Consider the following 16,384-nt stretch of genomic DNA (forward strand, 5'->3'; position numbering starts at 1 on the left):
CTGGTTTGTTGATTTTGGGTTTGTTGTTTGTTTTGTTTTAGTGACATCAATGTCAAGTAAAACATAACTTCCTTCTCATGACCAATGAGAATTTTTTCTGAAAATAACTCAAAGATCAACTCTTGATGGTGTTAGGACCCCACATATCCCAGTGTGCGTAATACACATTGAGTGTGTGTATGTCTGTATTTGTATGTGTTTATAGAACATCCATATAGATGATATACCCCTAGCTCTTATATATTAACCGAATTTTGGGTTTTTTTGATTTTTTTTCTCCTGCCTATTACTTGCAGCAGAATAAAGGAAGATCCTTTAATTGGGGCCTGCCTGGGCAGGGTTACCTGCAGTAGCCCCTTGGGGAGGATAAACATCAGAGGTTTTTCATTCCTGAGACTAGTACTCTAAACTGTTTAACATTTATTATTTTATAATTAATCTGGAGATCTGGAGCATTCTTTACCCAAAAGATAGTGAAATGCATCCCATTTGAGTTGTAGTGCTTGTTATGCTGGCATAGTTTTTAAGTATACTGCTCAAGATGGGACTGGTGATTGTATATGCCTTGTAATGCACTTGTTTTTATTTTTCACTCAGTCTCTGACTATGTTTCAGGCATTTTATGTATTTTCTTCTGTGTGCTATGGATCAAGAAGATACTGGGTCTCATAGGAAAGTATAAGCAAATGACCAGGAGTCTTCTTGTCATTAAATTTTACAAGGGGTTAATTATAGGCAATTTGGTGTTGTTGCAAATTTGTAAGTTGTTGATCAAAGAAGAAACTGAGGATTTTTTTATCTTTCAATGACCATTCATTTTCTAACATAGAGTGAGGTATTGACTTTCTTACGTGTCTACATATAATAAATATTAAATAAAGTATATTTCATGTAGGCTAATGTGTATATCTGATTAAGCTTGTAGGGGTTTTGAATGTCTTGCACTTTTGTGTCTTTCAGAATTAAGGGCAGGAGTTGATGATCTCACCAATAACAGTAACATAGTCACTTTCTTTCTCTTTGTTATTACAGGAATATGTCCTGTGTTACCCATAAGGGATTTCTCCTTTGGGGATCTTAGGGCTTGGTCTGACTTACATTTTCTTTTGTTGCTCTTATACATATGGGAATATGATAAATAATGGTGTTAAGCTCAATAAATGGATGCCAGTCCCTAGTTATGACACCTAAAAGCACTTATAGCACCTAGCAGTGTTTAATGGGTGCTCCAACCCAGCAGACAGTAATTCTGTGTGCCACTGCTCTGAATTGTTATGGGGTTAATTCTGCAGTCCAAGGTGAACCTAAAAATTGAAACAAGATTGAGCACACTAGAGAGGTTTTGTAGGTGTTGATTGTAAAACCAAGTTATTGTGTAGAAAGTTGGAAAAGTGTCGTGTTGCATACTGTAAGTGCATATTGTTCCAGTTGTATACCTGTAAAAAGACATGGTGCAAAGGATGTTCTTCTGCCCTATTTCCCTGCCTCACTGCTGACAGGTGATGCCAAGATGGTGCCAAAATCAGCTGTAGTGTGACCTAGGATTGTTCTGCAATTGTTCCTCTGAATGTGAGAGGGAAGCTGTGAGAGGAAGCTGGTGTGCTTAATGTGGGACCAAGTTCTTGTTGGGAGAATTGACTTTCTTCAAACATTTATTTGTAACATGCAGCTATAAACGCAGTAGTTGAGCTCCTCTTTCCCTAAAATACCAGCATAAATGAATATTTGAAATATTTATCCAGAGTTAAGAAATTCAGACAAGTTAGAAGTTGTTTTTTCTGGTGTGGAGACCTGACTTCAAGCAAGGGTAAAAAAAGAAACAATCCCAGATTACTTAAGTACTTTTTAATGTTGTCTGTCTCCATTGATAGCCTGAATTTTTGACAGCAAAAGCATTTACAGTTCTATGCGGTTCATCTTCCTTGACTGATTTCTCCATAAGCCTTCGGCTGAGTTTAGTTATGACTTATAGCTTGAGCATGGCATTTGGGAAAAACAGAAAAAGTAGTATAAATGTAAATGTGAAGAGCTACAGCTCATTCTGTTTTTGAAATTGTTGGTGTGAAAAGAACTCAACAGTGTTTTATTTAAACAAGGTCTGCTTCAACCTTGATTGACTTGCAGTAAATTGCCTGGTACGAGAGGCAAAAGGAAGTGGATAGAAAAATGGCAATCAACACCAAATGTTTCACATATTGATTGACAAGCACCAGAGATGTGCTGGAGTAAGATAAATTGGCTAACAGAGCCCATCTTGACAGCTCCTGAGATGGGAAAATTGTTCCTGTTAATTTGCTGCTGGGACCTTGTCATTTATGGGGATATATATTTGAGTGCCTTCTAATGGTGTAAACAAACTTTGGATTCCTAAGTAGCGTATTTCAGCTTCAGTTGCTTTAATTTCTCTTTGTCCATGTATTTCTGGGCTGGAGTTTTAAAGTGCTTTAAGACTGAAAAGATGAGAGAAACTGTCATTGTTTTAAAGATACAGTTTGTGCTGAAATACAGAATGGTACATTCAAGCTACTCTGTAGCCTGTTTGATTTTCAGTGGGGTTTTTGCTTTATCAAAAAGCATGGAACAGAGCCCATTTGTTGCAGGGAAAGAACATGTATCTTTATTCCTTCATTCTGGCAACTTGAAGTGTAACTATAATGAAAAAGAAATCTTCTGATTTCTTACCTTTTTAACACATCTAGTTTTGTGCTTCCAAATGCCTTTTAATCAGGTTACAGGTTATTTTAGTACTGCAGAATCAAGATCCATTTTTCATATAGTGGCCTTTCATGTCTGCAATTTCTTTTCATTAAAAGGAAATTTTAATTTCCTGTATTGGTCTCACGGAGTGCCATTAATTATGGGGATACACAGCAGTGGTAAAATAATTAATGGTCTGATCACTGTTATGTTGCAGTCTGCCACTCAGGTTTTATTTTGGCTAAATCTTTCCACATAAAGGGAAATTTGACACAAGCCTTCTCACTTAAGAAGAAATAGTTTTCAGTTTTCATGTAAGAAAAGTGAGCAGATTCCAGTCTTCAGCTAAGGTGTGGTCTGTAGATTGTAGTTTATATTCTGATTCTTTATTTGAGTCTACTTCCCAAACTCTGAACTGGAAATCACCTTTACAAAGATGGAAATATTTCAAACCTTATTCAATACTAGGTGAGAACAAAATTTTATCTGCTTATTTGTATGTGATTTGGTAGGTTTTCCATAATCCTATGCTGGGGTACTTTGTGTATTCCTTACCTCACTCAGGGTATAGCTAGATCTACCAAAAAACATCAGAGAGATTTTCAAGAGTTAGCTAAGCCTAGCTCATGTATGTGATGGTGTTTCACATCCCCTTAGATTTTAAATTTCACTTTGGGTCCAGGCTGTTTTCCTAGACCTGAGCACAGAGAATTAATCTGCATTGAATGAACCCAGCAGCCTGGTATTGCAGTCAGGAAAAGACTGCAGCTGGGGGAGCATTTCAGGACTTCAGAAAACTGCAGAAACTCTGGTTGTGCTGAAAGCACAAATAGAGTTTGCATTGACTGATGTGGAGGTTTCACTGTGCTTTGCTGTTAAATGCTGGGATGGGTGTTCAGCCTGGAAGGAGGATGTGTTACAGGTGTGTTAACTTCAGCAGGGGCACACAGGAGTTCATTGTAAAATATCACAACAATCTTACACATCTGCAGCACCTGTTAAATGTCGAAGTTAAATTCTGATATGCTTTTGTGCTTTGGAAAATCCCACCAGTTACAGAGAGGACTGGAAAGTCCAACTTTTAGTTTGCTTGTGCACCCAAAACTCCTGCTCAGTCAATTTGGGTGGTGTAAGAAATGCAAAGCTGGATGTTGAGAGAAGAAACCAAATGAGGCAAGGAAAATGTAAATCTCAAGATTATGTCATGTAAATTCAACTATCAAGAATAATGGAAGACTCATTCCCATCACTGCACCTCCCTATCTGCCAGCACTAAAATAAAAACACCTCTAGAGTGTGTCACAGCAGTGGGACAGCACTAATTCAGAACTGTGTGCACCACACATTTAGAAAGCAAAAAGCAACACCATATTTTAACTGTAGGTGGAACCAAGAAAAGTAGTCTTTAATAGCCTGAAGCAGAATTAGCCAGAATATAGCACTGGCACATGATAGAGCAGATTTTAAGCATATTATTTAAATTATTTGGCCATTTACATAATGTGGGTTGTGTGAAGCCTTGTTTTCATTTCTCATTTTTCCTCCAGAAAATGGAGATGCTTTTATTAGTAGGCTGCAAAGAGTCAACACAAGTCCCATAATCATTATCCAACTCCTACCAGTTAGTACTGACTAGGTACCATTCTCACAGAGTTGTTAAATAATTACAGGTTGGAGTTTTCTCATGTTTGTTCAAGATATTGTTATTTATCCCACCTATTAGTGGCTCCAGGCACTTGAAATGCTGAGTGTTGCAACATCCCTAGAAATAAATTTCTCTAACAGACATAAAGCCAACATTCAGGGGCAATGCAGTGCAGATGGTGTGAGCGGTTGTTTAACAGTACTTAGAATTTCACTAAAATAAGGTGAAGGTAAACAGAAGGTGTTTGGATAGTGGAAACAAGTTTGTAGCCCAGCTCAGTCTGAATTCCTGGTGTCCCTGAATGAAGATGAAATCAAGTACTTCCAGATTGATCTGAGAGGGAGGATTTCACAGGGTGCCTGCTAATTACCTACCCAGCGCCTAATTACCACCCTTTTGTTAGTGGAATTCCCTGACATGAATGTTTAGCTGGTAGGATTGATAAACAGGGAATTTTCTTTCTTCCCAATTTTAAAAGCTGCAGATATTATTAAGTTAGCATAAAGTTCATTCACATATGGTTGTGGATCTTCCAGTAAGTTTCTTCTAAATACATTCCTAATCTTAGAATGTTATTTTTGTCCCACAAGGAACAGGCAGCTCATAAGTTGTTAAAATTTAATGTTAGTTATAGTTAGTTCAGTAGAACCTTTTTTAGGGAAGTTAAGTTCTGCTTGGTGTGAGTTTTGTTCCCATGGATTTGTCTCTGGTTTTCCTGGCTGAATCTGAGGTAGGGTAATATTAGAGGAGACATTTTGACTTTATGAGTGATGGGAAAAAATCATTGAAACAAATTACTGTTTTCCAGCTATGAAGGTATCAAACATATGCCAAGTAATCAGCTTGTGAGTGTAATAGGTTCATGAAGCAAAAGGGTTTTCTAATCTTATTCACTGATGTTTTTCCTGAGACAGCAACAGCTTTTATAAAATGAGGCTTGTAACTTCTCATTACAGAATCTAATCTGCCCAGAAGACATTGAACAGCTGCAGAACCCTAACATCTTCTAGCTGTAAATTGCTTTTATTATTTATCTTTGTTTAACTAAAAAAGAAGGGGGCATCAGATGATTTAACAAGACAAGAATTAAGTGACATTAGCTTTTGACAGCAGCAAATTATTCCTTTACATACTGAATTGGTTTAGATAATTCTGAAGTCATGACTGTCTCCTTATTTTTAATATCCAAATTTCATAAAACTGATACATTTTGTAGATGGATTGCTTAGAAAAAATAATTTAACTTCAGCGCTGGAAGTCAGAAGTGATTGATTTCCAAGTTAGTCTCATTCTCCTGCAGAGTTTTTGCAATGATAATATCTTCTGTTGGTACAGTGATTTTCATATTCAGAGATTACACATGTGCAGTACTGCAGAAAATATTAATCATGTACAGAGGTCAAATGGTTTAAGGAAGATAACAAAGCTTAAACAGGCTTCTAGAATGGATCTATAATAAAAAAAAAACAGGGATCAGGACTTGCTGGTGTTTCTTCATCTTTCCCTCTTCTATTATCTGCAGTTCTCAGAGTGTATTCCTAGTTGTGCAGTAATGGTTTTACTTCAGAGGAGAGGGAAAAGAAATATATAAAATATGAATATATTTCTATGGTTTGATGTTTTGCTTTTTGTAAAATAAAGAATTAATTTTTTTGAACAAATGTTGAGAACACTAAGCAAGATGTAGGGAGTTACTAATTTTGTTAAATGGGAGAAACACAAACCTGTGGTAGTGAATTGCATTTGCTGATTCACTGTGGTATAAATCACAGGTGGTGACTTACTGTGTCTAAATCTCTCTTTTGCTATCCTCTTTTAATTGTCTCAGCACCATTTTCTCTTTCCCTGGAATGATGAGATGGCATCAGCTTCATCCTTAGTGGCCCTTCATGTCTGTTGTGATGCAGAAAAATACCTACACACATCAGAAAACAGGTGTGGGCTTTTAGAAAGACCATGTTTTCCCCTTTGACTTTTGTGAAATAGACTCTGTGAAAATCTTTTTCTTAGCTTGGCTGGTTTTGTGCCTGTTTGCTTTTGGAGATAGGAGCTTCAGGAGGACTGGAAGTACTTTTCTTCACTGATAACTCTCTGTCATCCAAATCCTGATTTATATCTTTTTCTTTTGCTCTTTTTGAATCCTGTTTGCCCTAGAGAAGAAGTGCAGCAGTTTAGGCAAGAGGAAACAACTTGGAGCTGAAGAAAATGATCACAGACTGTTTGATTCCTTTCCCTCTTTTTCTCACATACTTCATTTGGGGCTTTTGTTTTGTCTCTCCCTCTTGTAATGCCTTAAGTTTCAGCTTTCTTATTTTTCAGATTCTGTGCTGCTTTAGTGTGTAGCTCTGAGCTTCACAGTGACTGTTAGTGAGTTCTGTCCACAGGGTAGGTAAACAGAGCAATCCTTTTCCAGCTTGACCAAGGACAACAGTTACAAGCTCCAGGCCCAAAAAGTATAACCATAAAATAAATAGCATTATAAGTAAATGGTGAATTGAAGAGGGAAAAACAGGGAGGATGGAACTTCATAACCTAAAGCTATAGTTGGAATATTAACTACAATATGAAAAGGGACCAAAACTTATAAAAGTGAGAGATTTAATGACTGGTTGTGACCGTGTTCACAGGGGTCTGATGATGAGGGAAGAGATGAGGATCTGACTCCATGTTTCAGAAGGCTTGATTTATTATTTTATGATATATATTATATTAAAACTATACTGAAAGAATAGAAGAAAGGATTTCATCAGAAGGCTAGCTTAAGAATAGCAAAGGAAGGAAGCATGATAACAAAGGTTTGTGGCTTGGACAGAGAGTCTGAGCCAGCTGACTGTGATTGGCCATTAATTAGAATCAACCACATGAGACCAATCCCAGATACACCTGTTGCATTCCACAGCAGCAGATAACCATTGTTTACATTGTGTTCCTGAGGCCTCTCAGCTTCACAGGAGTAAAAATCCTAAGGAAAGGATTTTTCAGAAAATATGGCTGCAACTGGTCATGCATTTTGGGCTCATCTTGGGTGTAGCCCTGGCTGGCCTCTTGTGCTGTCCAAGGTATATCCATTGAGGCCTTCTAATAAATCCCTACTTTATTTTTTTACTCTGCCTAGCTTTGTTCTAGGTTAGCCTCCTCAAGGCATCACTTGAGTGCAGCCTGCAGTCAGGGGTTAAGGGAATGCTCTGCACAGCTGGCTGAGCATTGCTGCTTGCTCCTGGCTAACCCCTGGGAGCTCCTGCCTCTCCTGGGAGCAGCCAGCACAGCCTGCTTGGCTCTGGGGGAAGAACTTTCTCCCCTGGGCAGAGCTTTCCCTGCTGGGGCTCTGCTGGCCCCTGGTGAATAGGAGCACAGATGTCAGTTTAGCTACAAAAATCACATATGCTGCTCCCCATCCGTGTCAGTTAACTGTAGTAATTCACCAAGTAAAAAATATTTATGTTCTTTGTGCCATTTAGGACAATATATATTTAATTTATTAAATATAATACACACTCTCTCTCTATATATATATATATATACTAAATATGCATATATGTATACAATATATAGTTATATATAGTTATATAAAAATATAACTATATATATATATAGTTATATATATAAATATATATATATATATATTCAATATAACTCTTGCTCCCCCCTTGAGAGGGCCCAAGCCAGTGGTGAGCAGTGCTGTGCATACATATTAGAAGGAGATATTTTTCTTCCTCTGCAGAAGGCAATTTTTCTGGGGAGGAAGAGAAGAGTCTGCTGAATGTGCTGTACCTCAGGAAAGTTTCACCTTCATCAGCTACCTGCTAAATTCATAGTGCTTTGCACTGCAAAAATGTGCACCTTCCTTATCTAATTGTTTCCTGACACATTTAGCAGCTTTTCTCACTCTTTACAGTGAACTTAGCAATGCTGACAATGTAGGTGCTTCAGTTTAGGCTGACTTGAAAACATTGTGTGAATGTGTTGGGTGGAGGAGGCTGTGAGCTGTTACAGTCCTGCCTGTGGTCCTTGTTCTGATTCTGGCCAGCTTTCCTGATGGAAGGGGGCAAAGGAGGCCGAGATCTGATCCTTCTCTTTTATCACCTCCGGTTAACATCCCCCCATTCCATTGCTAGATAGCCCTCTGTGTATAATTTTGGTGTAAATGAGCAATGCAGCGACTGCAGTTAATGATCCTGTCCATCAAATAAGTCACTAACATAATTTTATGGGATTACTTTGCACAGGGTCCTATACTTTGTATTGGTGTAACATGAATATCAGCAGCTTCAATCAGTAAATGTCAAAATCTTAATTGCCAATTAAGTATTTTACACAGTGTTTCTGATGCCATCAGTTATGGAGAAACAACTCCTCTGCTCTCACTCTGCCTCCTCAGCTTTCTGCATTAACACTTGCATGCCACTACATCTTCCAAAGAGCTGCTTTTTAAAAACAATTGCCTTAAAGTTTCCCTTTTTTCTGCAATCTAACCTGCCAGGGATTGCACAGGGAGATGTTGACTTGTGTCTGCCTTTTCTACCTGAGCCCTGGTCCTTCTGACCAGAGCTGTAAAACAAAAGGGCTTTATTGATAACAATATAAGTGACTAATTTAGCTTTTACTGACCATTTATGTTTATTGGCTGCTTTACATGCAGATATCCTTAGAGAAGAACAGAGCAGTTATATCATAACCCCTGTCTTGTGAGGATTACCAGCTGTTGAAGCTTTTGAAAGCTGATCTTGCTTATAAAAGCCTCTACATATAGGAAGGTTTTCTGTCATAAATGTCAGTTATCAATATGCTGCCTAGGTGTATGACAATCATGCTGAAAATGCTCAGGGTTGAACATTCTACACAGATGTTTGCTACACAGGTCTAACCTTAGAAGAGAAATTCTGCTAGTGGAAAAAGCTTGAGAATTGCATTACAGATACAAGAAGCTTTGACATCAGTATTTACCACACCTGGGACTCGGGGGTGGTAAATGACAGGATTGACTGAAATGAGTAACTTAGGAGTGAGAGATGGCAACACATAGGTTGTGATCCTCCCTCCTGTCCAAATTAATGGCAAAATAGCTATTTAAAGAATTTGGATTAATCTTTAGATCTTTAAAATAATGTAAGCTTTTGGATATTACGCATATCTATCTAGAGTTGTGTGGGTAACTATACTTCATTGTATAAAAAAAGTGTATAAATATGTGCACACACATATTGGAATGCACATTTCCATAATTGCTGCACAAAATTGTTAAATTCCAGGGATTTTTTTTGTTCCCTGTTTGCACCATGGTGTAATATAGAGGCCAGGGTTTTACAGACATGTGGGCTTTATTTATCCACTAAACCCTACAGGTCCTTTAAAAGAGGAAGAAGAACACAGAATACGAAAAGTGTATCTCAAATATCCTTCAGTAGCTGATGAGCAGCTTGCATCTCTTCTTTGATTGTGTCTCTTATTTATGTATATTCATGCTGGGAGTGATTGCAGGCAGTCTTTTTTTTTCCTTTGTATTTTTTTTGTCCTTCTGGTGATGGTGTGGTCTTTGAGGCTAATAGCAACTGAAGTATCTCTTTTCCCAATGTGTTATTGTGATTGAGATGAACAGGACTCTTCTTCCCTGTCTGGGCTTGAGACATTGCCACCTGTGAGCATGGCCTGATTTCTGAATGTAGGTTCTACAGCAGATTTTAAGCATTAGGGACTTAAAGTGTAGCAGTAATTGAGGAATGGTTTCATAAAAATTCCTGGGCTGGTGAAGAAACATGAGCCTGATTTAAAAGGAAAATGGAACATAGGTGAAAAGAGGGTAAAGAAGGCCCTTGCAGGCTGAGGTGCAGTGTGGTGTGGAAGCCCAAAGCAAGCCCAAATCTGAATGAAGAGTTACCACATTTCTTTCTTCACTCTCAAAAAGCAAGATAAGAGAAATGACAGGAGAAAGAGGTGGGAGGAGAGGAAATTTGTTTTTTCTTCTTGGCTGCTTGCTTTTTGAAAAATGCCTTACGAATGCTGTATTCAGTATCTGTACAAGTCTTTGTCATGCATGAGTATATGCAGGATGAGCATGCATATGAACAGATATTGGGAAAAGAACTGATACAATTCCCTTTTGAAAATGTAATATATCAGCTTTAAGCCTGGTTCCCTTTCTAGCATTTGTATCTGGTTTATGTTTCTTTGACTGTGTTACACAATTACATTATTGCTGTCACTGTAAGTATCCATTACATAGGATTCTGCCAATGCTCACCTAGATAAAAAACTTATTCAGAGAAGCTTTAATATATTACTATATGAAGACAAATTGTAGGAACTTCTATTATGATTTAACTTTTGAAAACAGCAGTGTAATAGAATATGATGATATCAAATGTCACACCATTTTTATAGACCATAGGGTATTGCAAATCCCATTGAGAAGCAAGGGAAATTTAGAATATTTTAAAGAGCTGAGAAGTTTCAAAATATGACTGTTGAGATGTCTGCAGACACATGAATGGGTCTGACAGGTTTATAGAACCTGCAAAGCTTAGTCTGTTCTTTTAAATGTTACATTGGACTTATTTGACCAAGATATTAATGTAAGTATGAATCAAACCCCTTATTTCTCACTTATGAATGTATAGTAACAAATAAATTACATATATGATGCTCTTTATAGCCTAACTGCATCCCCACACGTTGGGACTTTCACAAGCCATTCTCTTGAATGTGGTACTACAGATAGTTACCCTTTAGATTAATTTTTTTAGGGCAAAAAAGCTTGATAGAGTCATTCTGTTCCTGTGTAGTAATTTTTCAATTCATTTCCCACCTAATTTTACATAAATCTGGGTGTCTTAAGAGATCCTGTGTGTTTCAGGGGCGGGGAGTGGAGAGAGAGAGAGAGAAAATGTTTTTTAAGAGTCTCTCAAAGAGGGTAGGTAAGGCTGTAGTGGGAGTTTGATGTTTAGTAGATGCAAAAAAATCAACTTGATAGACCAAGACCATCCCAACAAGAAAATTTTTAATTAAATTTGGCTGTTTATGGGATAAGGATGGACTGGCAGTGGGTTCTGCGGCTCACAGGCATCTCTGTTTTGCCATTAGCACGTGATTGTGGGCAGATCTTCCTCAGGAGCCAACTTCCCACCAAAATGATGCCACATTTTAACAGCTCCATACCTTCTGATTCCTCCCAGCTACAAACAGAGCTGCAGTAATTAGACATTTTGCCTTTTCTTCAGGGACTTGGGCTGTATTATTTCATGATGGTAACAATGTCATTAGCATTCCTGACAAAAGAATTCTCAGGATTCGAGGGGTTTTTTTCATTTCTCAATGTATTCTGCAAAATTGTACCTAAATTGCTCTAAAATACCATATGTAGTTTCCACAAAAGGAAAAAATCTTTTCCTTCATCTCATACCCTCACACATCCAACAGTTTTATAGTATAGTAATACATTTCCATATGATACATGCAGCCAGTGCAGATTTGGAATTTATAAAGCTGCTTCTTTCAACTTCACAGTGTTGAAGCCGAGCCAGAATATGTGAAAATTAAATGCACACAGTGGGCACGAGTGTCACGTTCCTGTCAGAGGTGTGTCAAACCTCAGCCTCTCTGCTTCTTTCTGCACGTTGCAAAGAAATAATTAGAAGCTGGTTTTGCTCAATCACATCCCTGGAATGTTTAGGATTTTCTGGTAGTATTTCATAAGAATAGCATAATCATGAATAATAACAGCAATTATTCCTATCATCAATATTAGAATTATTTCCTCACAAATGCAAGTCCACAGTGAAAATATTCAATGCATATTGAATTTTCTGCTGCATAAAAGATTGCAGATGGGAGTTACTATGGAGTAGCTTAAATCTATTTCTGTCATATAATATCTTGGTCATTCAGTCTTAACAATTTATCCAGCGCTAAAAAATTAATAACAAATAATCATAAAATTCACGTGCTTGTGTTCTAGTATTTATTTTATTTCAAAAGTTTTTGAAGGGAAAAAAGTACTTCATATCATTTGCTGGTACCAGGCAGTACAAAGTTGGTGGTTTTCAGTATCTACCTCAGCCTTTGGTATTTTGCTGCATCCCAGATAAAATTTATATGTGGGAGCTGGAACTTTTCATTTTCTTGCTTTTTTCCCCCTCATTTGGAATTTCATGTGTGATTCCATATATTTACTTAATGGTACAAACCTTAGAGTAATTCATACAAAGTGAGGGGTCCTTGATTCAAGAAAATGAAGGTATAACCAGTGAGAAAATCAGTGCGTATTTTCTCTCTACTGTTTCTTTAAGAATGATGGAAATAAAGATACAGCATTTTATGTAGTTTTGCTGTGTTTCAACATTTGTAGCAGATCTCTGCCTTACAGACTTTGGCAGTATCACAAAGGTCATATTTTCTTACATTTAAATTATTCATGAAGAGTTTTTTCAATGTACTAGATAAACTTGCAATGCAAAAAAAACCCACCACACAATGAAAAAAAAAAACCTGTCTTCATCTGTGTGCATTTGATGGAATGGATTAATGTAAAGTTATGAGAGTTCACAAAAGAATAGGATGAATAATTATGAACATTTTTGTTGTTGAATTGATATCACTGCTTTGGGTGACCAAGACCATGTTGTTGCTGTGGGCTGAGGTATTTCATACCCATTAAGGATTGGGCTTCAGGGTTGGAATTAACCTGGCTGGGCAGGAAATTCTGCTCCTACAGCTCTGGTGAGGAAAGCAATGGGAGAGGAAGGACAGCAGAACGGAGAGTTGCCAGCCCAGATTCCAGTTTAGCCCATCTTTAAAGTGGAATAATTAATTGCCTTTCAGTCCTGCTGTCCCCTCCTGTCACATCTCTCAGTGGGATCTGGGAAGGTCCAGAGCATTCTTAGCTCAAAGAAAGCCCTTGGGCTGTTTCCTCCCTCTGAGAGATTCCTGTGCTGCAGCAATTTTCCTGGTTAAAAAAAACAAAAAACCAATCAGCACACTACTGTTATTTTAAGAGATGTACAGATGTGATTTCAGGAAATGTGATACGAAGGGCCAGGTTGGTACCAGTGAGGAGACTGAGGGGGGCTGAGCATGGCAGTACTGGAGTGTACCCATGGAAGGTTACAGTGCCATGACTTGGCTGCTGGGGTTTTTTCATTGCACTCATTGCTGATCTTTGATCCCTCTCTCCTCTCTCCCAGGTCGTCCCCTTCCACCCACGTCCTCTTCCAGCCTTCTCCCCTCTGCCCAGCTGCCCAGCTCCCATAACCCTCCACCAGTCAGCTGCCAGATGCCTTTGCTAGACAGCAACACGTCCCATCAAATCATGGACACCAACCCTGACGAGGAGTTCTCTCCCAATTCTTATCTGCTGAGAGCGTGTTCAGGGCCACAGCAGGCTTCCAGCAGTGGTAAGAAAATTGCAAACATATGGAGTTTGTTTGTGGCATGTTTGTGCCGGTTCTAAGCCTTCTTTTTGAATGTGTGCAAATGTGTTCTTGCATCAGCAGAAAATTGAGAGCATCTACGGAAATGGGGCAAAGAAAATCTTACTGTTTTATTTAATGGAAAATTCCTGGAAATGCAATCCATCATAGATGGTGTTCCTTCATTTTACTGTAGAGGGATTTTTAGTTTGAAGTATGGTAGGAGCTGTGTAAAAAAATATTATTGAATTCTTGTCATCAGAGGGATTTATTTTTCAAAGTAGGTTTCCTGCTCCTTGATGCATCTGGTAGTAGAGAAATGTACACACAATAGTTCTTTGTTCTGCATGGGCTAATGTAATATATCATTTGGTGATGAGGTTTTGTATCTAAAAAATGCATGTTGCTTCTGCCAGTCTGTGTCTGTTCTTGTTTCTGAATCTGTCTGGTTCTGTACTTACAATGTCACATTTAACTAAGATCTGCTATTTTTCAGCAAATTAATTCTTGTCTTTCAGGCCACTGTTTTAAAACATTTGCAGCTCTATCACTCATGGAATCTGTAGTGCCTAGGGTTTTCTTTCTTCTTTTTTCCTCTCTTTTCATTTTTCTATTTTAATTTTTATTAGTAGGTGCTGACTTTTCATTTTGACAGCCAAAAACTGAGTGAAGATGCAGTCCCTTTTTAGAAATACAGACAAATAAAAAAAAGCTATTCTAGCACCTTTTTTTTTATTATTAGAGATATGTTGTGTGTTATTTAACTGAACACAGTAGGTGTGGAGCTTCTATGCAGTTTCTGGTCTGCCCAAGGGATAGATTTGCTGTAATGAGGCAGCTCTGAGCAGCACTGGAGGTTCTGTGTGGTGTGGGACTGTGGGCTGCACACCTGAACACCCTCTTTAACAGGGGCTGGGTGTGGTGGGAGGGTGAGCAGGCAGCAGAATTTGAAACAGAACATTCAGAGTGGACATTAGGGATAATTTTTGTGTTAGAGCAGGTGGCCCTGGGAGCCTGTCCAGCCTCTGTCCTTGGAGCTTTCTGAGAACGTGCTGGCTGAAATCCTGAGCTACTTGCTCTGACCTCAGAGCTGTCTCTGCTTGGCAGGGCACTGGACTGGGCACCCAGTTTGTGGTGACTGGAGTGGGGCTGGGCACCTGTGGGCACCCAGTTTGTGGGGATTGGAGTGGGGCTGGGCACCTGTGGGCACCCAGTTTGTGGTGATTGGAGTGGGGCTGGGCACCTGTGGGCACCCAGTTTGTGGTGATTGGAGTGGGGCTGGCCCAGCCCCATCCCCATGGGCACAGCTGTGAGCAGCACTGACAGCAATGAGCCAGGGAGAGCCCAGGGGCACCGAGCACCCACCAAAGGGAGCAGAGGGCACACAGGGGCAGGGCACCAACAGGAGGGGATAAAGGGTTGGGCTAAAGAACAAGAAGGGCAAATGCTTGTGAAGCCTTCTGATATTGTAGGAGGATACTCTGTGTATAGTGGCTGTTTCAACTGCAACATGTGCTGCACCTCCTGGCATTCCTTCCATCCTGAATTATCCTTTAACCCTGTTCAGGTATGTTAAAATATCATTGCACATGAAATAATAATTGCAGGAGAATAGAATATAAGAAAATAAAGATAGTGTAGAAAGTAATCATACCCCTAAGGAGTTGCAGCTGGGCCAATTATCAAAGATTAGGAAAAGGCCTGACTTTATCAGGCCACAGCTGTAAGCAATGAGAAGAAGATGCTATAACAGAGTGGGGTGGCTGGGTGAGAGGAGAACTGGAGTCAGTGGCTGCTTTGTGAAGAAGTCAGTGCTGTGAGGAGAAGCCCACGAGAACCATTAAGGAGGTATGGAACTCTTCTAATAAGGAGACAACAATAGGGAACCCCTGCAATATAATGATAACAAATAATTCAGAAATTGTGTTTCCTTGCTCCTTGAGTGTACCGGAAAATATGATGCCACTTTTGATGGGGTTTTAAGAAATTTGGTGTGATCTGAGAGCTGCAGGTCTCAAAATCTGTAATGGACAGCCCTGCAGAAGCCATGGAAATGGGGAGGGGGTGGGAAGTGGGTGTAATTCATCCTTGAGTCAGTGTAGTTTCATGCCTTAGAAACATTCAAGAGGATTTTGCAGGGCTCAGCCATTTCTGGAGAAGGGTGATCCAGCTGATTGAAGGGTCTTTGTGTTCTCAAAAGGGTCTCAGCAAAATCTGTCACTAAATGCCTTCAAGGAAGCATTTAACCTAGCACAGGGTGAGAGGGAAGGTTCCTGCATGGTGAGCAGTTCTTTCAAAGACAGTGAGCAGAAGTTGGAGCTCCCCAATGAATTTTCACAGGACATTAAAATACTAAGAGAAGATGGTGGGGTAGGAAAGTAGGTGATGGCAGGGTGCTAAGAACAAGGTCAGCTTGTGGAGATTGACAAAAGCACCTGTGTGTCCAAGTAACAGGGAAATAAAATGACAGGGGACTTTAGGGCAGAGAAATGTAAAAGGATATTCATGGAAAAGCAGCTCTGGTTGCTGGGTTGGTGATGGCTCATTACCTGTGGGCAGGAGGGATGCCTGCCTGTCTCAGAGCAGGGAATGCTCACAGCTGAAGGAGGGAATAAAGGGTGAGAGAACTCTGTCGGAAAGG

The 16,384-nt window shown here is 39.2% G+C and overlaps 1 protein-coding gene across 22 annotated transcripts in view; it reads left to right on the forward strand.

Moving 5' to 3' along the window:
- The window catches only part of TENM2 (teneurin transmembrane protein 2), a 1,510,370-nt gene that overhangs the window by 1,273,534 nt on the left and 220,452 nt on the right, over nucleotides 1–16,384 (forward strand). For 20 of the 22 annotated variants that reach the window (XM_074551980.1, XM_074551988.1, XM_074551987.1 and 17 more), the window contains one exon: nucleotides 13,519–13,728. The exons of the other annotated variants lie outside the window; for them this stretch is intronic. In XM_074551980.1, coding sequence (XP_074408081.1) covers nucleotides 13,519–13,728 — 210 coding nt within the window. The remainder of the gene's footprint in view (nucleotides 1–13,518; nucleotides 13,729–16,384) is intronic. 22 annotated transcript variants of the gene reach the window in all.

The sequence above is a fragment of the Zonotrichia albicollis genome, chromosome 15 (assembly GCF_047830755.1).
Source record: "Zonotrichia albicollis isolate bZonAlb1 chromosome 15, bZonAlb1.hap1, whole genome shotgun sequence".
NCBI lineage: Eukaryota > Metazoa > Chordata > Aves > Passeriformes > Passerellidae > Zonotrichia > Zonotrichia albicollis.